Source organism: Parasteatoda tepidariorum, chromosome 3 (genome assembly GCF_043381705.1).
Source record: "Parasteatoda tepidariorum isolate YZ-2023 chromosome 3, CAS_Ptep_4.0, whole genome shotgun sequence".
NCBI lineage: Eukaryota > Metazoa > Arthropoda > Arachnida > Araneae > Theridiidae > Parasteatoda > Parasteatoda tepidariorum.
The window spans coordinates 66,883,162-66,908,138 of NC_092206.1; the positions used below are offsets into that span (position 1 = coordinate 66,883,162).

A 24,977-nucleotide genomic window follows, 5' to 3' on the forward strand; every position below is an offset into this window, starting at 1 on the left:
AGTGGTTTCAAAAAGTTAAATCGGAGAATTTGTTCGAGAAAATTTCTGATACACCATGCTAAATTATATTCACAAAATAGAAAAGAAATGAAATGAAAAGGAGCAACATACACGATTATTTTTGTATTTGAATAAATATTTTTTTGGATTCAAAACCTGAGAAATAGTTTTTTTTGCACCGTTGGTATGTTAAATTTCACAGAAACGAAGAAATTAGGTTTTTATTAACGAGAAAAGTATTTTAAACCCATAAAGATTTTTTACGAAAATTGTCCGCAAACAAATTACAACTAATATATTTTAGTTCGAGGGCCGCAAAAAAAGGCTTTGCGGGCCGGATGCGGCCCCCGGGCAGCCAGTTGGAAACCACTGCTGTAGAAGTTAAAGAGATTCATTGTGTGGACTATAATGGCGGATAAAAAGTTACTTGGCATTTCAGAACAGGAGCGGAGTAGGAAGGAGATGTGGGAAAAAGGACTCCCCTCCAATGAAATATCGACTCACCCAACTGTTCAAGCGAGCTTGACTGGGCGTCTTTGAGGAATCAGAGAAACCTGCCGAGCTATCCGATCATTCCTGTTGTCTCTGATTGAAATGGGAACGTGGGGTCTCCTATAATCGCAGGTGTGATTTAGCTTGTGTTGTTGTTGGTTATCAACTATATTTCCATAACAAATACGTATGTATTAAAATTTAGCTCTGATCAGATATAATTCTGAATTCTATTTATATTTCAAGAACTGGATTCAAGGATTTATTGTTTCCATGCCGCAAGTACTATGTGTTGATACTTGATAAAAGAGACAAGTTTTCCACAACATAACAATTTGTCAGTTGTGGAAAAATACATCATCCTACATAATGGACTCGTCGTGTTGCTTGTATTTTAACTATGATCTTGACTATTGTGTAAAAAATGCGCTTCATAATATTTACTATTATTTATCTACATAAATTTTCATCAAATCTTTTTACTATCGATCTACTGTAGTCTTGTTCAGATTTATTCTGCGCAACTTTTTAACTAACAAGTAGTTAGGCTTAACGTTTTAAATAAAAATAATTATTTGTGTGCATGGAGCAATCTTTGTGAACAATTTTGAATGTCAATCATAGAATGTTTACGTTGACGAACATTTTATGCAACCTAATTACCGTAGCCGTACGGAAACCTGATCTACTGGTACTAGTGTGATCTACTAGTACGGAAATAAAGATTGCTCTCGTAAATTGTGACCTAATATTCTATGCTACATTGAAATAAAACTCGGATGAAGACAATAAAAACTAATTGTGAACTGTTCTAAAATGAAGGCTGAAATAATGTACTCGACATTGTGGATGCTGGTGTTATTATGCCTATCCGTTGCTACAATAGGTAAGCTATTGATGATCTCTTTGTTTATATTTAGAATTGTTTTTAGACCTTTGTTGTTTACATTTTTTAAGATTTATTACTTATCTTAAGTATTATGTATGAATGATTTTTAAACTCTTATTATTTATTACTTATTTTAATATTGTGTATTATTATAATTGTGCATTTTAATAATTGTGTATTATCCCAGCCAACTGATATTTTATGTATAATCATACATAGCTCTATATATTTTTTCGTTTTTGTTAATTCACATTAAGTATTGAAATCAAAAAAAGGTTAAAGTGAATTAATATAAAAGAAAGACATTTTAATTTAATTTTTGAATTATAAAATATTTTACTATTTATTTATTTATTATTATCAGTTTGTAAATTAACTCTTTTATACCCTTCTCTTCTAATATATTATGATAGATTGTTAAATTCGTTTTTTTTCATTATTTGTTTGATTGCAGTAAAGAATTTATTTATTATGCTAGTTGTGACAATGCTAAAATTTAATATATAATACCATAATCATTGTTTCCATAGCTTTAATTTTTTTGTCATGTAAAGCATTTAAATGCAAAAATAATGAAAATAAAATAGAATGAAATGTAAATTTAATTTATAAAATTTCTTCTATTAATTTAGTTATTAATTATTATTAGTTAGTAAAATTAACTCTTCTGTTCCCATGTCCCCCATTATATTACAATTCATAATAGTTATGATTAATAGTATGTGATTAATAATATTATGATTAATAATAAGTTTAGCAATCATTCATAATTTATGAATGATTGCTAAACTTTCTTGTTAAACTGTAATAATGGAGCAGGAGCGGTTTTATTCTTATGCTAGTTGAGCCAATGCTGAAATATTGCCATGAGCATTATTTAAAGAGGTATAAATTTTTATTATGCGAAGCGTTGAAATCCGAAAAAAAAAATAATTAGAAAAAAAAATGGAAAGAAATGTAAATTTAATTTATATAATTTTTTCTATAAATTTTTTGATAATTATTAATTTGTAAAACTATTTTGCTCTCATGTAATTACTAGTGGACACTTAAAATATTGTAATATATTAATATATTTCACTACCGTATAGAATGCAAATTTAATTTACATAATTTTTTCTATATATTTGTTGATTATTATTAGTTTGTAAAACTATTTTGCTCTCATGTAATTACTAGTGGATACTTAACATATTGTAATAGGACATTGTGATATTAATATATTGTACTCTGTAAGTGTTACATTGCAATTTTGAAATAGATGAGTTAAAATTCAAGCTTCAGAAAAATATTTTTTAAGAATTGCTACTCATTACTAAGGAATGCCCATTCCAAACATATTAATCCGACCTTGATAAATATACTATTTTGTAAATTTATTACTTATGCATTAATGCAGTTTAAATAATTGATATTTACTTGTTTAAAAATGATAATCAAGTGCAGCTATAATTATAAAAGATAAAAAATTAATAAAGGTATATAAATCAATAATTAATGAAATTACATAATTATGTCAATCACAATATTATTATATTTCTGAGTTATTTCATATTACCTGTTTGTTAATTGTCTGCTTTTATAGGTTTTTCTCTAATATTTTAATTTTATACAATCATCAGACTCATTCTAGTTAGTGTAAGTTTTTATTAAATTTGTCGACTCCTTAATTAGGGATAGCAGATGTTTAAATAGTTTCTAAGAAAAACTTTTATTATTTGATTTTAAAATTTAGGTAACTAAACTACTTAGATAACTTAGATCATTTAGCTTATTCATTGTTTTATTCTTTACTTCATATACTAATTAAAAATCATACTTTTTTTTATTATTTATGTCAGGTTAATTCGCACAGCTTAAAACAGTATTGGAAGATTTTATAATGTTACAGTAACATCTCTAATACCTCTAACTGACTAAATTTGCTAGTCTGTTAGACAAATGTTAAATTATCTAGGGTAAAAAGATATATAACTTGGACAAATTGTTGTACATTTATATAAACCTACTTTATTTCTTACTAATTATTTTGTAAGATGCAAAACATTTAATTTTGGACTTAGCTCTAACAGATCCTAACTTAAAATATATTTCTTCATTTGATAGTCAAATAAACTATGCGGGAAACTCGAGGTCATATTTCTTTATTTCAACTAATTCTCAGAAATAATACTAATTAGTATTACAGTTTTCCTTTTTTTTTTTTAATCAACCTGCATTATGGCTATATTAGTTCAAACTGAAAACATTGCATTTAACATTCTGAGAGATGTAAATAAACTGTATAATTTTAAATCCTAATTTATTAATAAACAATGAATTGTTTAATAAGAGTCTGAATAGGTAGTTTTGACTTTAATTTTTTTTAAAAAAAGTCTTTAACATTGTATTTAAATCTACAGACTTGTTGTTTTTTAACCTGATTCAATAAATTTTAATTAATGCCACAAATAGCAAATACTAACTACGTAGGAAAGGCATTTTAAATTCATAATAGTGATTTGATATTAAAAAGACAGAAAACATTCTATCAGAAATATGTTACTTAACTACCTTTTCTATTGTTGTTGAACTTTTAAATTTTTTTAATATCGTTTAATAAACATGTGATATTGTTTTTTTTTTTTAATTCTTTATACAACCAGTATTTAATATCTATGTTTTTAATGTCAAATCAGTTATTTTAGATTGCCTCTTATATTGACTAAATAACTCTGTTGCAGAATTTTATATTTTATTATAACAAAGGCACTTTGTTTATAAAAAATCCTACACTTATAAAATAAAACTGTATGAAAACTTTTTTATTGTATAAATTAGGTCTAAAGTTTAAAGGAAGTAATATTTTTGACTTATAAATTAGTATAATTATTTCTTTTTTATAAATCAATTTTCTTTATTTTTTTAAGTTTTGAAAATCGAAGAAGAAAATTATGAATTTACAAATGTTTGTTGTACTCATTTGCAGAAATGCAAGCATTCACACAAGAAAAATGCCAGTAGAACTTTTAAAATAGAAGTGAATGAAAATAATTAAAATTATGCTATTAAGATATACATAGATAACGTTTGTTATCAATATTAATAGCATATATATAGAACCTTTTCTTTCTTTCTGTATCTTTGATTTCTTTTATCTTGTAAACTTTTCTATTCCCTGCTGTTGTTTTCCAGAAGAAAAAAAAATTCTACAGATTACTGAACAAGAAATTATCTAATGACTTCTATTTTAGAAACTTTATGGTTAGATAGTTTTATTTTCAAATAAAAAAAATTTCTTTCTTTGTGCAATTTTTTTAATGCTTAATTTTTTTTTCATACTTAGAGATTATTTCCATTGATTTAAATGAAAATGTATAAAATCATAGACGATAATCATTTTTATATATTAAAAAACATTCATAAAATTTTAAAGAAGAATAAAAAAGTGTTTAGGCGTTTAAATTTTTTTCTTCTCTCATCTATTACCTTGCCTTGTTCCCCATGCAGGTTAAGAACGCTGAAACGAAGCTATTTAAGAAAGGTAAAGTGTACCAGGTAGTCCAGGGTTGACAATTGCTTTCGAAAAATCGATCGAAAGAACTACATAATTGTCGAGTCTAAAAATAAATATTTAAACTCTCGATTCGAATTTCGCGTGTATATAAAAAAGTATCTGGATGTAAAAAAAAAAGGAAAAAAAACAAAAAAAGGAAATTCATAGTAATAACTGCTGTGAAAAGAATCATTATTCCAAACGGACCTAGTACGGAATCGGCACTAATCGAATGCGTCAAGAAACGATGATTCAAATTCGTGATTTCGAGTTTTGTGTGTTGTTTTAATATCGAAATTTTTAAATACCGCTCAAAAATCAGTAGCAATAGCTGCCGAAAAAATGATCCAAATACCACTTAGATTTACGATGGTATCTGCGCGAATCAAACGCATCATAAAGTGATTACTCGATGGATTCGTATTGCACTTATTGTAATAAAATAGAATAAAAAATATCGTATTTTATTTACTTTGATAAAGAGAGAAAATTTTCCGCATTGATTGTGTATATAATTCTTTTGTTACGAAGCTAAACCCCCTACTCGCTTATTGCGTCATACTATTGTTCGACGATCAAATAGAAAAAAAAATATTAATCTTATCACGTGGTATTTAATTAAAAAGTCTAAAAAGTACGTAAGTTTAAAAAATTTAATATCGTAAATAAATTTGTTTTTGACGCCTCAATTGAGTTATGCTAGTCCATTTCAGAATTTTCTTTGATTCTAGTGCTCTTGCATTTTGCTCTTGCAAATCTAGATGTAAATAATAAAAATAAAAATAAAAAAATTGGCGGGTCAATAGAATTAACGATAGGTAAGAGTATTTTGTGAGAGTTTCGAAATTTCAATTTTTGAATTGCAAGAACTTCATCAATGCATAAAATTTATAGTCGCGTAAATTTGCGAATCAACGATCTTCAATTTCGCGGACTTCCGCGAAATAGAGGAAAAATTATATGCAGGTTAATCTAATAGATCTATAAGTTGCTGACTTCCCTTCAAGGTTTTCTTTATGAAGGTTACAGAGCATCACGAGCACTTCTTTTCCCTCCGTTACTATTAAACAGCAATCGCTTGAAAGCAGTTAAACCTTTTTTACGTCACTTTAAAAAATATAATTTTGTAATTTTGCAAAATACAAAATTTGAATAGAATTGATCAAATGAGAAAATCGAATTTTTAAAAGAAGACTTTTTTTTGAAATTCGATTTCTTGGCAACTATTCAACCGATGTCACTTAAATTTTATATTTTTTCATGTAAAATTATATTTTTTTAAAATTATGTAAAAATGGTAAATATATGCAATTTTTTTTAATTGCATGGAAGTAAGTATATGTGGATAAATGAATTTTATAATTGCGTGTGAAAAAAATTTCAATTCGCTTTTAAACTTATCGAGATATGGCGAAATACCCAAGAAATAAAATTAACATTAAAGCATCCAAACTTCGGAGCTCTCTCCTAACAAAACTACTAGGACCATATTTTCCGGATTGAGGCTAGTGGGTGTCAACAATCCGAATCCGTTGAAAAAAAAGGTATATTTTTTCAGAGAAAGTACGTTTTTTGTGTGTGTCTGATTTCCTAACTTAAAATATTGTCTGCTCTAATTATTAGCGCAGTTGAGGTCACCTCCTCGAACCTAAGAATGAGTAGTAGAACGTAATGTCCAGACATTTTGTGAAAGGTCCTGTTTTTGTAAAATTGTGAAAAAACTACTCATAATCTGTGAATATAAAATAAGCGTTAAGTCTCATTCTTTCATCCAGGGTTTTGTGAATTTGTGCAAATAGGGTCCTGTTATTGCAAAAATTAAATTGTAAATAGATATTTGTAATAGTTTTTAAATTGTAAATAGATACAAGATTCTGCTCAACAATTGCTGCTACTAAATTAGAGATGCAACATACAAATATTTGATATTTAGCCTATACTGCTCGACACAGAATATTCATTTCGGACGAATAATGGAAACAAAATCACTCACATTTTTAATAATTTCAATTGACACATTTTAAATAGCACAACTTAGTAATGTATCACTTTTAATGTGTTACGCATTAAGTAAACTTAAACATTTCTTAAATTTATAATATTTTGTGTAAAAAATTGCCAGAAATTAATTTTTATTTATGTAATGTTCTATTAATTAATTTTATGAATAAATATCAATTGATCGATTATTTATCTACAAAAAAATAAATAAATTATGATTTAATATTAATGGGAACACGGTGTTTGTAAAAGTAGAAATATTTTCTTAGAATACTACATTTGGAATTTAAAATTAGGGAAACTTAGTTTGTCTGGAACCGTCTTTCTCTCCCCCCCGGGGGGAAGGGTTTATTTGATTAACAAAACAATAAAGAAGATAAACAAACTTGTGAAGGGTCCGTTAACGGACCCAAATTTCTTCTGAACAGACCCCTGATTAATAATAATAGTAAATAATTTATTAATAAGAATAATCAGTAAATAATAATTAGTAAATAATTTTTCTTAACGTGAATTTCTCAACCATTTTTTGTTAATTAACGATTTCTGTTAGGTTTGTCATTGAATCTGTAGATAAAAAGATCTAAAAATTATAGATAATTTTTTGAGAATTGTCTTTTTATTCTTCCTTTTTTTAATGAAATGTGAGGCTATTTTGAGATTTTAAATATTTATTGAAAATTCATTGTGATCAAAATGCTTAATGTACCATTGTGCTTAAATATACCATTATAATTATCATCACAATATTTTAAGTTAATTTGATCATAGCACTCTCCTTAGTAATGAAATAATCATCAAATTGCTTAACTAGTGATAAATACTAATTGATAGATTAGTTACAGAAATCTACTTCCTGGTTTTCTGTAACTGGTTTATCAATTTAATATCTGACAAGCAGTCTTAGATAAAATAAAAATGTTTCTGCGAACGCACAGAATCTCAATTAAAAAACTTTCTGCATGAATTGATAATCTCTTGTAACTAGATTCAACCCTTAGTTGCTACCTCATTTTGGCAAAATTCGTTTGAAATTCAAGATCTAAAAAAGAAAAAATTAAATTTTTATAGAACTCTACATTGATTCATGCTACAGAAATGAGCTTGGTCGAAAAAAAAGAAAGGAAAAAGAACTGATAATAGAAATCCAAAAAATTTTATGTTCAAAAACACTTTTATAATAATTGAAATAATACCTGAATTTTAAGAAGAAAAAAAAGTGTATGTGTATGAAATGTTATCAACGTTACCACTTAGGAAATGTTATGAAATGTTACCACAGGAAATTATCAACGTTTTAATCAAAATATGGATGAAAAGATTTTATTCATTTATTTAAAATGTGTGAATATGAATCTTCAATGTGTGTTTTTTAAATCACGCGAATACGAATCTCGACGTTTGATTTTAAAATCGCTTGAATACGAATCTCAGTGTATAAATTTTTAAGTTACTTGAACACGAATCATAATAGTAGTGGCTTTTAAATCGCGTGAATATGAAACATGTTATCTAATATAAAATAGTGAAAATATGAAATACGTTGCGCGATCTTGAACAGAAAACGCGATTTTAAAACACTTGAATGTAATTTTAAATCGCGTTTGCAATCTTATTTGCAGAAAAGAGCCTGAAAACGATTTTTTTTCCCTTCGGGAATTCGGAAAAAAAATTTCTTTGAAGAGACTGATTATTATTATTGTTTTCTTTTTTAGTAAGAGTAAAAAATTTTCCGCTGTGTTCGCGCGCTTTTGTTTATTATGCGGATTCACTGCCAAGTTTCTTTTAGTTTTGCTGCTTGACTACATATTTAAAGTTTTATTAAAGTTCCTTTTTCTACTAACCGCCTTCGGCTGGCAATTTATCCGCCCTCACGAACTCATCGCTACACGGAACCACTACGACTCTCCTCTTGGACTCAGGTTTTCAATTGATTTTAAGTAGGGATTCAATAGAATAAATTTTTAAATTCAGGAACCTCATTAAAATTTTCTCCTAAATAAAGCTGCGTTATTATCCGTGAAGTGCATTGCCTTTTGTAGAGCATTGAGTGTTAATTAAATTCTTTTTTCCTATGCTTATTTTTTATACTATTTAACGTTATTTTGGGTTTTTAAATTTATTTGATACTAAGGACGGATGGAGAAGATGCCAACATACATTGTGTTTCTTCACCGGAGCAGACAGTTTTCATTTTAAACATTAAAAAAAAAGAGGAAAAAAGAAGAAAAAGAAAAAAAAAATCATCGGTGAATAACCTGTTATTTTGATAGTTTACGTTAAACCCTGTCAACTCTTTGATTGAAGGGGGAATATATTTTTTGGTGAATAATTGGTAAATAAAAAATCCTGTATATTGGTGAATTTTTTTTTATTTATTATTATTTATTTATTTTTTTTTTTTTTTACAAGATTCGCATGTTAATTTTTATTTCTGTGCTAATGATCATGTTTGGGGAGCTTCTGAAATATTGGGTCCAATAATCTGGCCTCGATTGTGTTATACTTTAATTTCGATTGCTGAATACTATTACTGTTTTATAGTATAGAACATTTACGTTTATAAAACAAGAGAAAAAGCATTATAATTTGGTTAATTTGTCAACCAATCATCCGTATATAGCAGGGATGGGCGAACTACGGCCCGCGGGCCAACTGTGGCCCACCGGAAGGTTTTATCCGGCCCTCGGATAGAATTTAAACTTGCCGATCAGTGGCAAATATAAACAATGTTTTCTTGTCGACTTTGTTGAAAGCTATTTATGCTCTTTCTTCTTTTTTAACAAAGTACTGATGACCTTTTTACTTTCTCTATTTTTTGTTCCACTAAACATAAATTGATGGAAATAGTTACCACTGACAGCTTCAATTGGTAAAATGTTGAAAGCAGAAGTTCTTTATAGAATAGCCGTAGATTGGCTCCAAATAGCGTTTGTCTCTCTCGAGGAGCAGACTTATGGAATCTAATATAGGTGAATTATACTTCACATGTGGCAGACTGCGCATTTCAAGCTCCAACGAGCAGACAATCTAACCAACATCTGAAGCAGTTGTTTCTAAATATGCCAAAGTTTGAGTTTTACAAATCATTACCAAAAGCTAGTTTCCAAAATCTAATATTCCATGCCCAGAAAATCCATGCTAGCTATGTTTGCTTAATCTTATATATGTGAACAAGAGTTTTCAACTATGAACCATAGAAAAAAATCTTTTCAGAAGTAGACTAACAGACAAGCATTTAGCATCTTACCTTAAAATAAGTGCACCTCACTTCGACCCTCAATATAAGGAAGTTTTAAAAATGAAATCGCAGTTTCATTCATCTCACTAAATATTTAAATTAAAACTTGTACATCGCTTTTTTTTTCCTTTTAAATTTTGAAGTTTTTACTTGACCCACCAAAAAATTTTTTCTCTCGATTTTTGGCCCTCAACCAAAAAAGCTTGCCCACCCCTGGTATATAGTCTCCAACCATAAGTAAATGTAATTTTGTTGATAATTCAAATAAAAATGATTTTTTATTACTGTTTTCGCCAAAAATAGAACTAATTTATACTGTTTCTGTATAATTTATTAAGTCCGAATATTTTTCTTAATTCTTCCCCCCTCCTTATTTTTATTAATTTGCTTTGGTGTCTAAGAGGGCTGAGTCGTCCAGATAAAAATAAAGATCACTTTCCGAGATCACTTATACCACCATACGAGCACCGTACCTGATGATAATTCAAGTTTCATTTGTTTTCTAGTCAATACAAGCAGAATATCATCATTTAATCGCGAAATAGAATATTTATCGTCATTCAAAAGTTTGACCACTTTTCGATTAGTGTTCAAAAACAAAACTGAAACTGTTCTTGATGACAATGCAGGTTTCGGTCGTTTCTTGGCCGCTTCGAGCGCAATTCTTATCGCCAAATAGTAAGTATCATCAATCGAAATTTCGTCTACCTTCTGACTAGCTAGAGCTCAAATTTCTACTGGAACTCTACACGTGAGCTATTATTGATTCCTGGCTTTCACAAACGCAATTCATCTCTAATGAGAATTATTATATTGTCAATGTTTTGATCACTTTTGGACTCATTAGGAGGCATTATTTATTGCTGGAATTTTGTGTTGAATGACAATAATGACTACCAGTATATACTAAATTTATCACCATTTGAGTTTTCGACCTCTATCAGACCCATAATTTATCGGTAATTGAAATTTCGACCTCTATCAGACCCATATTTTATGGTTAAAATTGAGTTGTCCACCTCTATCAGACCCATATTTTTCTCAAACAAAGTGAAATTTGTTTTAAAAGATTAAGAAAATATTGAAACTAAAATAATGGTAATAACTGCTCTTTTTATGTAGACTAAAAAGAAATATATATATATTTCGTGTCAGACCTTGAAAGAAAAAGTTATTGTAGTTCATTTACGTCGCACTAGAGCTGCAGAATGGGTGGGCTATTGGCGTCGGTCTGGGAAACATCCCTGAGGATGATCCGAAGACATGCCGTCACAATTTTTATTCTCTGCAGAGGGGATTGCACCTCCGCTTCGGTAGCCCGGCGACCTGCACGCGAATTGCAGCACTTTACGGTAGAACAGTTTAACGATGACCAATACCGCACGCCCTCGGTCCCTACGCAGACTAATCCAAGTGGTCAGCCAGTGATGCTTGACTTCGGTGATCTGCTGAGGTTTTAACGATCAGTCCACTGCGGGACTTTAAAGAAAAAAGGGTGCGTGACTTAGTAATAAACTCACTTAGTTATAAATAATAATAAACTTAGTAATAAATCACTTAGCAATCACCACTGAAAATCATCCGCCACATATATTCTAAGTGATGTGACATTAAAAAAAAAGAAAAATTACAATCTATTTAAAAAACTTCGTTTCTAAAATTTTATTTATATCTTTCTACTGTACTGTTCTGTGCGGGAGAAGTGTTAATAAAAGGCTTCCTTGTTTAACTTCAACTTGGTAAAGAATTGAAGCTATCTTTGAAATCTCCGTTAACTTTTAGTGATGCAATCGAATATTTTCTTTACCGCACTTTTTTTCTTTCCCTTTTGTAAATCGTCTTCTATCAGTTACAAAGTGAGAAAACCCGAGATTTTCAGTTACTTCCTGAAGTGGCACGATGCCAATCAAACTGTGTAAGTTCAGACAAGCATACATTAATCGGAAACTACTGCATTCTTGGCAACTATTAATGAATTTTTAAAAAAAAAAAGTAAATGAAAAATTTAAACATCATCACTAAATGATTAGATAATTATATGCTTACATAATGACTATTTTTAAGTATTTGATTTTCATATGTTTGTTTCGCTCATATTTTATTTGTAATTTTTTTTAAGGTTTTCAAATGTATTTAGATATTATGTATTTTATTTTCATAGTCTATTAATTTTTGTTTTAGAACTTAACAAATGTTTAAACTAGTTTAAATGTTTTGAGTTGATTTAAATTTCATAAATGTTAGGTTTGATTTTTGTCACGTAAAAAATATTTTATATTTCCATTTATGTGATTTTTTGAGCGATTGCTTTTGTAAAAATGTAATTTATTTTACCCTGGTTGATCGGAATTTTAATTACAATGAAAGTTCTCAGAAAGGTGTAAAATTTGATTCAACTGACCTTTCGAACAGTTTAATAGCGTTTAAAAATCTTATTGATTTTAGTACATTTTATTTCATAACCAAAATGTGAAGAAATACATTATACAAATGAAAAAGTCAAAATGTATCATTTTTCTGTAATAATTAGAAATATAAAAATTTAAAATTAATAATTTTATGCTATAATTAAAAATAAAAAAAAGTTAATATTTAAAAAAAAATTTTTTTTATCGCATTTGTGAATATGCTATCTACTCAAATACATATTTCTAAGTAAAAATCGCATTTTCTGGCATAAAATTTGGGCCTCAGGATATTAAGATCAATAAGCTATTGAACTGATTGCAATGTTGCAAGAACCTTCGGAATGTTCCATCTTTTTAAGAACATTTTAAGAATAAGATTATTGTAGTGTTTCATATAACATTGGAATCCCAAATTATGCTTTTGTTCGGTTTGATGGAAAAAATTATGAGAAGAATAAAAATTATTTCTTAGGTTTTACTCCCTTTTTAAAGTTAAGCCCATTTTAAAGTTTTAAAAATCCGTCAAAAGTGGTCTCAATAATTGTTTCCCCTCTTATTCTTTTAAGCATGCGCTTTAGTTCATGTTTATTTGAATTAATATAGTCTGCGGCTATCATATTTTAGATCCTGGACCTCCATTTTCCTTTCAAGTTCGTCTAATAAGAAAATGGTTGTTTTTATTTGATTTTAGCTCTACCACACTGCTTTAATACGCAAAGTTTAATGTTTCTTAGATGTGCCATTAGAAAGTATGTGTTCTAAGTAGGGGATATTTGGGTTCGTTAATGGCCCCTTTACAAACTATTTTAGCATAAAATTGTATCATTCCCAACTTTTATCATTTAATATTGTTTTCTTCATAAAATTCTTCTTTTGTGAAATTTAGTTGATGACGTCTTTAATTCTGAATTATTATTTTTTAATCTACAACTTCTTAAAAAACAAAGGTTTCATATGTTTTTCCCCCCCACAAAAATAAAGTTTTATTTTTATACTTTCTTCTATACTATTATATACTTCTTATAATCTTTGATAGTTATGGATTAAAATTATGAGAAGCCTTTTTGCAAATTTAATAAAACCGTGTCTGAATTGTGTCAAAGATTCTGAATTAACCACTGTTATTTATTTATTTTCACAAAGATAGGATCCTATTGGCACGTACGAGTTTATTTTTCACAATTTGACAAAAACAGATTTTTCTTAAGAGCCTGAAATAACTTCTGTTAAGTACACAGCTTCCTGTGAAATATTTAAAATGTCCCCGAGATATCAGCCTTTTTTCTCACCGAACAATTATTCCAATACGAAAACTTCTTTAATGGAGCACTCGTGTGAATTTTTAAATACGTTATTAGTCTAAATATACTTTTCTTAGATCACGGGGCTAATAAAAGCATACAATCATGTTTGAAAATATGCATAATTACACATCCCTAACAGCGAAGTAACTTGGGCCCTCATTGTACCAATTTTCACAAAACGTGGCTCAATAAGAATTCAAAGACCTGCTATGTTCCGGTATTGGCCCTATATAGAATTGTCCAATTCACCCAATATTTTATAACCTACATCAGCCCTGTATAGAATTGCCAGATTCACCCGATATTTTATATTCAGTATTCAATCAATATAGACCCTATATAGGACCTTACAACCAACATCAGCCCTATATCGAGTTGTTCGATTCTCCCGATATTTTATAGCCACCTTACAACCAACATCAGCCAGCCCTATATAGAGTTGTCCGATATTTTATAGCCACCTTACAACCAACATCAGCCAGCCCTAAATAGAGTTGTCCGATATTTTATAGCCACCTTACAACCAACATCAGCCAGCCCTATATAGAGTTGTCCGATATTTTATAGCCACCTTACCACCAGCATCAGCCCTATATAGAGTTGTCAAATTCACCCGATATTTTATAGCAACCTTACAACCAACATCAGCCCTATATAGAATTGCCAGATTCACCCGATATTTTATATTCAGTATTCAATCAATATAGACCCTATATAGGACCTTACAACCAACATCAGCCCTATATAGAGTTGTCAAATTCACCCGATATTTCATAGCCACCTTACAACCAACATCAGCCCCATACAGAGTTGTCAAATTCACCCGATATTTTATATTCAGTATTCGATCAATATAGACCCTATATAGGACCAATATTAAAAAACCTAGACATCCCAATATTGGTTTTTCAGTGCATGTTTATATAAAACTCAATTTTGAGCCCAACTGGGACCAAGGTAAAATAGTTGCTAAGGATTTGTTAACTAAAACAGCGACTATCAACTGCTATGGATGGCGTGTGCCATAATTTGAAAGATTTATAGTTGCTCAGCCACAAAAAGCTTTTTTTTCCCGCCTTTTAAATATTTTTTATTTTCATTTCACATCTGTAAATAGAGAAACTGTTACCTTGTAGATCGCGAACAATGACATTCCAAATTTTCCATTTTAAAACAAACTTTCTGTTATAACTTATGATGTTTGTGTGTGTAGATACCTGATAAGAGAAATAGATAGCCTAATTCTGAAATTTTATCTTCTTTTAATATCTGATATGGTGTTAGAAGTGGCATGCACTTTGATTCGAGAAGAAATATTATATCAATTGATTCCTTTCATAACTTTTTAATAATCTTTTTATTTAATTTCCCTTAACTATCTCTCGGTTTTATCGCTACATGATTGAATGTAAACAAGTAATTAAACTCTTCAGTCTTTAGTGACACGTGTTAATGTCTACTTTTTTTCCCTTTCTAAACGCTTTTTAGTGACTCCTCACAAACTTAACCGGTGTTCAAAAATATTCTTGGATTTCCTCTTTTTTGCTCGCTGACTACTCTCATCCCTGAAAATAATCTAATAATTAATTTCTGTTTTTCCCGGTGTAAACGTCGCCCACCTCCGTAAAAAGTTCTTAAATTTTTGATTATTTCTTTAAATTTAAATATGGTTTTAGGGACACCTAAAAACACCTATGGTTTTAGGGACACACCTGTTATTTTCCACAATTTTAAATTTACCGCAACTATAATGTTGTTCTTTCATTAAACTTTGTCATCTGTCGTTTAAAAATAAAAGATTTACATGTAATTCCTCTTATTTACAGATTGCATGAAACTGAGGAAACTTTTTTTTCCTCATGAAATTCATATTTTCTTCGTCAATCTTTTTTAAAAATCTTTTTATCAACCAGTCTTTATATATATAAAATCTAAAAAGAATAATGTTGGCTTCAAATTCTTATTGAAGAAAAATTGTCAAATGTTCTGACTGGAAAAAGCCATAAAAAATATAGTCTGAATTAGTCCCTAAAAAAGCTTCCAATTTACAGGTTAGAAGAAAAAGTTCTAAATTGCAATGGAAGGTGGAAGAGGAGTACGGTGGCCACAAAAAATTTTCTGAATTCTGGCTCAAAACATAAAACAACTTAATCTGTCTGAAATCTTATCTTCTTATCTCTGAAAAATGTAAAGATAGTAAAAGTGAAGCTATTATAACACACTATCAAAATTTTTAAACAACAATCATAAAACTTGTTACAAAATTTCATTTTACCCATCTTCGTAAGGATTCCATTCTACAATTTCATCTTCTTCTCTTGAATCCTGCAAAATATATTTTTGATACCATTCAATGAACGAGAAGTTCAGCACTTCTGTTAAGATTTAGTTATTATGTTCGACTCAACATTTTTTCATGATGTCGAGATATGACAATCTTCTAAATATTTAGATTTTTTTCCTTTTATATTGTTTCTTCCTTTTGTTTTTGTATCAGATTTAATTTGTTACACCGTTTAAAATTGTTTTATTTAGTACGTTATGACCTTATGGCGCAGTATAAGCCGCTTCTGACTTTCTATACCTGGCATATCCACCACTCTCGCGGTTAATTCTGACCCACACCGAGTATCTTTTTAACTTTGAAGATCGTCTTCAAGCTGTCAGTTTTTCATTCATTATATTTATTAATCAACCTGGGGTCTGTCCAGACATTTTGTGATAGGTCCGATTTTTGTGAAAAATTGTGAAAAAATTACTCACATTCTTTTAACCAGGTTCCTGCTTTTATGAATTTGTGCAAATAGGGTCCAGTTACTGCAAAACTCTTTTTCAAGGAGTTCTTAAATTGTAAATGGATACAAGATTATGCTCAGCACTATAAAATTATAATAAAAAAAAAATTCTTCCAAAAATAAACAGCAATTGCTGCTTCTAAATTAGAGATGCAACATACGCTGAACGCATAATATTAATTTCAGACGAATAATGGAAGAATCGTCTGCCTAAGACAAAACTTAATTCGTTTACATCCATATTTCTTGTTTTCTGCCCTGGGAAGGGTTTATTCAATTAACAAAACTATAATAAAGATTAACAAATTTGTGAAGGGTCCGCTTTTATGAAAAGATATTTTGTGAAGGGTCAGTTAACGGACCCAAATTTCTTCTAAATAAACCCCTGTCAACCATAACTGAATAAACTCTGAAGCTGAAACGATTAGCGATTTAATTAATAGCGTCTGTACACCATGCATCCTTTATCCACTAAAATAAATTATGACATGTATCCATATGCACAAAAATGTATTTCGTCTTACATCCATATGCACAAAAATGTATTATTAAAAATATAAAGATATTCTGCGATTTAATTTAATTCTCAACTTAAAGTATGTCATTTGAGTTAGAAAACAGCAGTCCCACAATATAATTTTAAAAAAATAATAATAAATATATCTTACTGTGTTTGATCAAAATAAAATTTGAGAATTTTTTACTTTTTCTTAAGAAAAAAGAGAAATTAAACAAATTTCTTCTTTCAGACGTATCGTATTTTCTTTTGATATGTGGATATTGAAAAGACATTTTAACCAGGAATATTATTCAATTTATTATCGGTAACTATATTTCGCTCCAGGTAAATCCTTTCAAATGCTTTCATCCTTATTTCCAGGCATTTTTGCTAACTCGTTGCCATGACAGCGGTCTCAAGATTTTCATTAGGTGTGACAGCTTATTTAAATTTCTGCTTTGAAAGTAATGGTGGGTTTACGGATTGCTTTTCTCTTTCCCCTGCGATGTTAACTTACATTATTTAGAATATGTCAATTAGGGATGGTAAAATTTTTTTTTATTTCCTTAGAAAATTTCTCTCCCAAATATTTGTAAGATCTTTGTTAGTAATTAAAAAGTCACTTTTGGTATGGAAATTATTTCTACTAAGTTTAATATGACAGAAATAGTTAGCTTCTTTAAATTGGAATGACTCGAATTTGAAATTAAAACGAAATTTATTGGATGTTAAGCTTAGCGAATTTGATATAACAAATTCTTTGCATTATTATATTTTATAAGGTTAGCGATAAAAATTTGAAAGATACATATTTCTGATTTCAGTATTTATTTGTTGTTTTTAACTGTTATTTGATTTTAATATTTTAATTTCATTCGCATATTGAAAAATTGAGTAAACCAAAAAGTTATTTAATTTTGATCTTGGTAACAAACAATATTTATAGTGTTATTGTTATTATTATTTGCTTAGTCCTATTTGTTATTTTAATGAGAAGTTTGACATAACATTTATTTAGTATTGGCCCCGCACTGTTAATATTTGCCTAAATACTTTAGTAATCACTACATTCTTGAAATAAAATAAATCTAAGAAAAGGTTTTCGATAAAACTTATTAAGTAATTTATTATGATGTAGCTTATAATTGGGTGCTTGTAATTCGACAAGAAGTTAAATGATTATGCCTAATCATGTGATTCAAATCAGATTTAATTGGATACTTGTTAGTGACATCACGCGTGTGTTTCGAACCTGATTGACTTCGGCAAATGTCATAATTTACCTACGATAACGTTACTAGCAGGTATCCAATTATGTATGGGTGTTTCTTGTGCGAAGGTTTTTCGCCATTCTTTAAAATAAAAAAGCCACACTACTAGTTACTTAATTCAGAGCTATCTCATTGAAAAAAATTATCTTGGGTTTTAAAAAGGAAAAAAAAAATTTAATATTAAATATTAAAAAATTATAAATAAGAAAATCATCAGTTTGACGTGACTTTTCAACCAAGGTATTATGAATTTTTTTTTTTTTTAAATTTCTGTTGACTACCACTTCTAATGTCTACCATCGTAGTACATTGCGGCGTTATTTTTGATCTCTCGTTCGTGTGCACCTCATTGGTGGATCAACGTTTCCCCAACAACAGTCGAAAAATAGAGCGAAAATGTTTCCATTTCCGAAGTGGGATTTGAACCTGATACCTTTCTATGATAAGGTCCGCTCCTTGACTACCATACACCCCTGTCGGTTAATCATTAATTAATATTAGTTCAATTTTTGCTTTCATTTATGAATCTAAATAATTCTGAGTTTAGGCGACTTTTCAAATGTAAAAAAATTAAATCACTTTTTTTTTCAACAATGCAGCGCTGCGTAAACATCCTTACCCTTACGGTGCAGTGTTCTGGCAACACTAGTTCAAAAACTGTTACAAACCAGTAGAAATGTAAAATTGATTGCTGTTAAACGTTTTGCAACCATTATTATATAAACAACAAAAAACAAAAATATGTCACTTTGCATTGAATGTACTAGGGTCGAAGTTGCGAATGTCCTTCTTGACTAAAATTTTTCAATCGAAAATTTTAAAGGAAAGGGTTCATTCGGCCATTTTTCTGACAATGCAGCAGTTGGGTGACTTTTTAAGAATAAAAAATTAGCTCTCAACCAACTTGCTTTTCTTGATATATTTATGTTTTGTGCCATCTTCATAGTTAGCAGAAAAAGGGAACGGACAAAACCTAACAGTCATAAATAATTTGTACTTTCTGATAACAATTTAAAAAAAGTAGCAAATTATTTCCTAAAAAACCGTTTTTTCATGTTACGACTTACCTACGAGAAACAGCCTTAGACACTTTATTATTATTATTATTTATATTATTTTAATAATTATTATTTAAATAAAAAATTATTTTGGGAAATGAAAAATGTTCTTTCTTGTAACAACACCTTCTTTTCCTCCATTGATGCACAATACCACTTGATTTTAAGTAAAAAAACATGTAACTACCTTTAATAAATACAAATTAATATTTCTTATTTGAATCCTACAGTAGTGATTTTTCAGTTTTTATTAGCAACCGATATGTTTTCAAAATTGACAGTTGGCATATTATTTTAATGTTTCCTCTGTTATGACATTTTAATATTCCATTCATGTTTCAATCGTTTTATTCTTTTGTAACGAGTGTGCAGTTTTATTCCACAGAATGTGTATTCTAAGCCCCCATTAGTGATTAATTTGGAGAGATTGCCCTTGAAACATTATCTTTGAAGTTACCTGCTTTTTAACATGTGACCTTGACTTGAAAAGAAAGGGGGTACCGATCGATCAAAAAGTCATCTTTCTGGATCTAATTTTGATAATTTGTCTTTGCTAAAAGGACTGGGTGCGGAAATGCTTTCACCTTGATTTCTTTTTTTTAAAATAATAATTATTATGACTTAAGATTTCAGCAGTAATAAAATGAATCAGTTACGTTTTCCCTCTAAAAAAAAAAAAAAATTCTTTGTTCAGAAAATTTTCTTTTTTGTAAATAAATTCTTTGAAAAATATCCTTGATTTCTTTCTTTTTTTCCTTTTTTTTAAAATAATTATTATTATGACTTAAGATTTCAGCATTAATAAAATGAATTTTTAATTTTCCGCGCAAAAAAAAAAAAAAGTGTCTTTGTTAAGAAAATTTCTTTAATGTACCTTACTTTCATCCTTAAATCAGGGGTCTGTTTAGAAGAAATTTGGGTCCGTTAACGGACCCTTCACAAAATATCTTTTCATAAAAACGGACCCTTCACAAAATATTTTAACTTAAAAACGGACCCTTCACAAAATGATTTTTCTTTTAATCGGACCCTTCACAAATTTGTTTATCTTCATTATTATTTTGTTAATCGAATAAACCCTTTCCAGGGCAGAAAACAAGAAAGATGGATGTAAACGAATTAAGTTTTGTCTTCGGCAGACGATTCTTCCATTATTCGTCCGAAATTAATATTCTGCGTTCAGCAGTATAGGCTAAATACCAAATATTTGTATGTTGCATCTCTAATTTAGAAGGAGCAATTGTTGTTTATTTTTAAAATTTAATTTCTTTAATTACAATTTTACAGTGTTGAGCATAATCTTGTATGTCTATACAATTTAAAAACTCCTTGAAAATTATTTTTTTTGCAATAACGGACCCTATTTGCACAAATTAATAAAAGCGGACCCTGGTTGAAAGAATGTGAGTAATTTTTTCACAATTTCACGAAAAACGGACTTTTCACAAAATGTCTGGACGGACCCCTGCTTGAATATATTATTTAAAATTATATATTTATAACGTGAAGTATCATTCGATCAAGCGACTCAGTATCGATCAAGCGACTTCGCGTTATTTGCTATAAAAAAATGTGTAACAATGAAAAAAAAAAGCTAATGTTTTCGGTTGTTTTATTAAGATTAAAAGGTCATGGGTAAGAACTAGTTCGTCACTTTTAAGAACAAATAGCACAAAAATGTAAAAATATACTGCTTAACATAACCGTCCAATTCTATAATAAAATATGATTCTTCCGGTCTTTAAAATAATCTTAAGTTTGATATTGTTATAATTTATGTGTGTTAAAAGTTATAATTTATGTGTGTTAAAATAACACATCGTTGAACAGTCGTCTTAATTTTGAGTTTACGACTACCAATGTTCAACTCAATTGCCTTGTAATTATGAACCCGACCCAGAAAACAAGGGAACTATTGGGAGAAATCTGTCTTGGAAAGACTTTTTTGATCGAACTAACCCGCATTTGCGTTACATATAGATTAAAACCATGAAAATCTCCCTCGGTTAGCCTAATGACAAGAGGACTCTAACCCGTGATTCTTGTATCACTGAGGAAATTTTACGTCCGCATTGTGGTCGGTGCGAGTCGGGTGCGGAATTCGTATTGACCAGTCATAGTTAGGATTCTAACCTGGTGTCACCTCAATGGAGACTTTGGCAAAATCCCCTGAGCTACCCCAGCTTAAAGAAATATGTAATTTTGGGAAAGTGTATCAATAATCAACGTGCTTTAATTATTAAAATTTAAGATTAAAATATGTTGGTTAATGCCTCACTTGCTGAATCGATTAATTCCATAAAATGGAGACAAACAAGTGCAAATAGTATTCTGAATCAATAAATAATGCCTGAAAATTTTGGTCATTTATTGGTGTAAATACATAATACTTAATATGTTGTCCTGAAAGTACTCAGTTTTAAGTCAATTATTGAAATTAAATTTAGGAAAAAGAAATTCAGTAATTGAATTATGTCGATTTAGCAAGTGAAGCGTATAATAACTACAAGAAAAAATTCACTTTTAATTAGATAATTATTTTTATTTAAAACATTCGGATTTTTTTTTCCGTAATTTTTAAAAATGTAATAAAATATCGTTTTTTTACAAATGTTCCCCTATTTACTATTTTGGTAATTTTTTATGCACAAAATTTTTTAATTCGAAAATGTGAAGAATATGTGTAAAGATTGTTTTTAACGATCTTTGTTTTTAAATATATAAAATTTAACCAAGATACTTCTTTTTTCTTATGCCGATTATGTTTAAACTTTATAAAACTAATACTCCATTAGAATTTTTAACTGTATGTGTGGACCTCTGTGCTTTGCATGACCCGAGACCCGGGAACCGTTGGGTGCTGCTTCCTGCTTTTTTTAAGAAGAAAAAATTAAGTAACTCGCATAAAAAATTTTTATAATTGAATTAATTTCTGTAATTGTTGAGAAAACATATACATAATAACCTTAAAATTCCAAAAATTAAGAGATACTGGTTTAAGGTTTTCAAAAATTAAGATCTTTTCTTAATTTAATTTTTTTTAAAATCTTCATTAAACGAAAAATAACTTATACACAGTAAAAAACTTTTTTTTTCCTCTGAAAAATTTTAATTTTTTGCTATAATTTTAATTTTATTAAAGAAGACAAGTATTCGAATGTCTTAACTTCAAAATATTGTGCATTTGGTACTTAATATATTGATCTTTACTACAAATTGATATTGTTTTTATTACACAAATTTATTTACGAAAAAAAAACTGAATTTTGTTTTCGAAAGCCGAAATATTTTTCCTCGAACCTTTTCCGAATAATGCTTTCTTCTAAGAAGATTATTTTAATTTTCTTTTAAACATTTCGAATAGATTATAAATTTTTTTCACCATACTTGGTTTTTAAATACAAAAAGGAAAAACATTTTCACTAATATGCCTCTTTTTTATAATACTATTATGATTTCTTTGGGATTATAATGTCATTAATTACGTGCGAAAAAAGGAAAGAAAGGACAGTCAGTAAAGTTTGAAGAAGCGATTATACTGAGAGAAAAGAGATTTGTCTCATAACTCTTGAATCTGATGCCTCGATTGATCTTTTACCGGCCATATCAATATGTCTTTCTTCGGAACATTGAACTTCGTCTATTATCACGCGTCACAGAGTTTATGCCTCTACATTGGGTGGGTGCTGCCTGCTTACGTTTGCTCTTAAAAGGGTTTTTCTGATTGGGCTGACTCACTTTTAGAATACTTTTCCCTATGTTTATATTTGTTGCATTTTCTTTTTAGAGAAATTTTTACAATTCTTTAAAAAATAAAATCATATCAGCTAAATTTTTTTTATCGTATTTTTGTTTCAAATAATTCAAGATATTCTGCATTATCTAGACTCTCGAGTTTTTACTTCCAGTGCTTGTCGTCGTGTAATTGATTTTCAAAAGATTCTTTGATGCATTTCTAATGTTCATCATTTATTATAATGTATATTATGGACATCAGAAAACGATTGCTTGTATTTTTTTTTTTTTTAATTTTTTTTTTTTTTTTGGCTTACTAACCTTTTATTTATTTATTTTTAATCGCTAGGATGTAAGTTAAATGAAAAAACAGTTAACAAAACACTTAAGTACATTTTAGAATTGAACATTTTTTTTAATTATGCAATTTAATCTTCCATTTTACATTCTGTTCTGAGGCGAGGAGGGAATAAAATTAGATATTATACAATTTCTAATTAATCTTGTTATTCTTTTTTTGTTTTTGTTATTGTTAAGGGCTCTAGGTTGTTATGTATAAATTGTCTTTATTAATATACGATGTGTAAAGGTCACAATTAAAACGTTTGGCTCATATTTAATGAAACTCTATCTACATAAGCAACCTGATGCCCGATTTTACAAAGTAAAATAATGTTTTTTTGAGGATCTAATTAGTTTTTTTTAAACATTTTTTTATCGATATTACCGATTTTGTTCTGAAATATTATACAAATTAGGATAGCACTTGAGCGTTCAAAATGCAGCCTGCCCAAAATTTTAATTTCAAAAAGAGTGGAGTCCATTTTACTTTGTACCTCGAAAATAGAGATACTTGCAGCGATGCGTTAAGCTTATCGAAATAGGTAAAACAATCTGCTAGGTGTACTATTTTCTGAATCCTAACTAGATCATCTTATTATCACTTTGTGCTTATTGAAATGCGTGTTCAAAATTCTTATTTCCATTTTCAATTCTTGATTTTCAATTATTTCCTTTTTCAATTCTTAAGTGAGCAATTCATCGGAGTCAAAGAACTGCGACTAATAAGTGACCTAATGCGTCTCAAAGTAATTGAAGGGCGTGAACTTAACGAAATTTAAAATTTTATATCCATAAGATATTTATTTATATTTATTTTCACGAGGTAACTGCCCTTAAAAACTCGATCTTTTATAAAAATTAAAATTTTGGTGTTTTGAATTAAAAAGCAGTGAATACTTGTGGAATCCTTCTCAAAGAATGCAGAACACCAAACTTAATAAGAGAATCATGGTTTAAAAAAATGAGATTTTGCACTATCTGAGGTTTTGCATTTGCATTATTGAGCCTTTTTTTTTTAATAGGGAAAAAAAGAAGCATTTTTCGATTCACTAATAATAGATCTGATGATTACCATTTCAGGTGCGTAATTTCATTTGTTCTCAGTAATACTGCTCACTAGCTATTAACCTTGGAAGCCAATGGTTAAAGTATTTAAATAGTAATGAGAACTTTATTTCTCATTAATACGAAATAACCTAATGGCAGGAGGAAAAAAAAAAATATATATATATGTTTTTTTCATATCAAATAGTTCAGAAGAAAGGTGTTTCAGGACTCATTTCATACTTTTTATGAAAAGTCCTGTTTTTAGTGAAGAGTGAAAAATCTATTCTTAAGTTTTGTGTATTTCTGCGTAAGTAGGGTCTCTTTTTTGATGAGTTTGTGAGGAAATCTACTTATTTTCTG

The 24,977-nt window shown here is 28.9% G+C and overlaps 1 protein-coding gene across 2 annotated transcripts in view; it reads left to right on the forward strand.

Moving 5' to 3' along the window:
* The first annotated feature begins 389 nt into the window (after positions 1-389).
* The window catches only part of LOC107454396 (bone morphogenetic protein receptor type-2), a 108,291-nt gene continuing 83,703 nt past the window's right edge, over positions 390-24,977 (forward strand). Inside the window, exon 1 of one of the 2 annotated variants that reach the window (XM_043046527.2) lies at positions 390-1,378. Coding sequence is in view for 1 of the 2 variants with exons in the window: in XM_016071589.3 (XP_015927075.1) it covers positions 1,309-1,378 (70 nt within the window). In the remaining variant the exon portion in view is untranslated. The remainder of the gene's footprint in view (positions 1,379-24,977) is intronic. The other variant, XM_016071589.3, reaches the window with a different exon arrangement.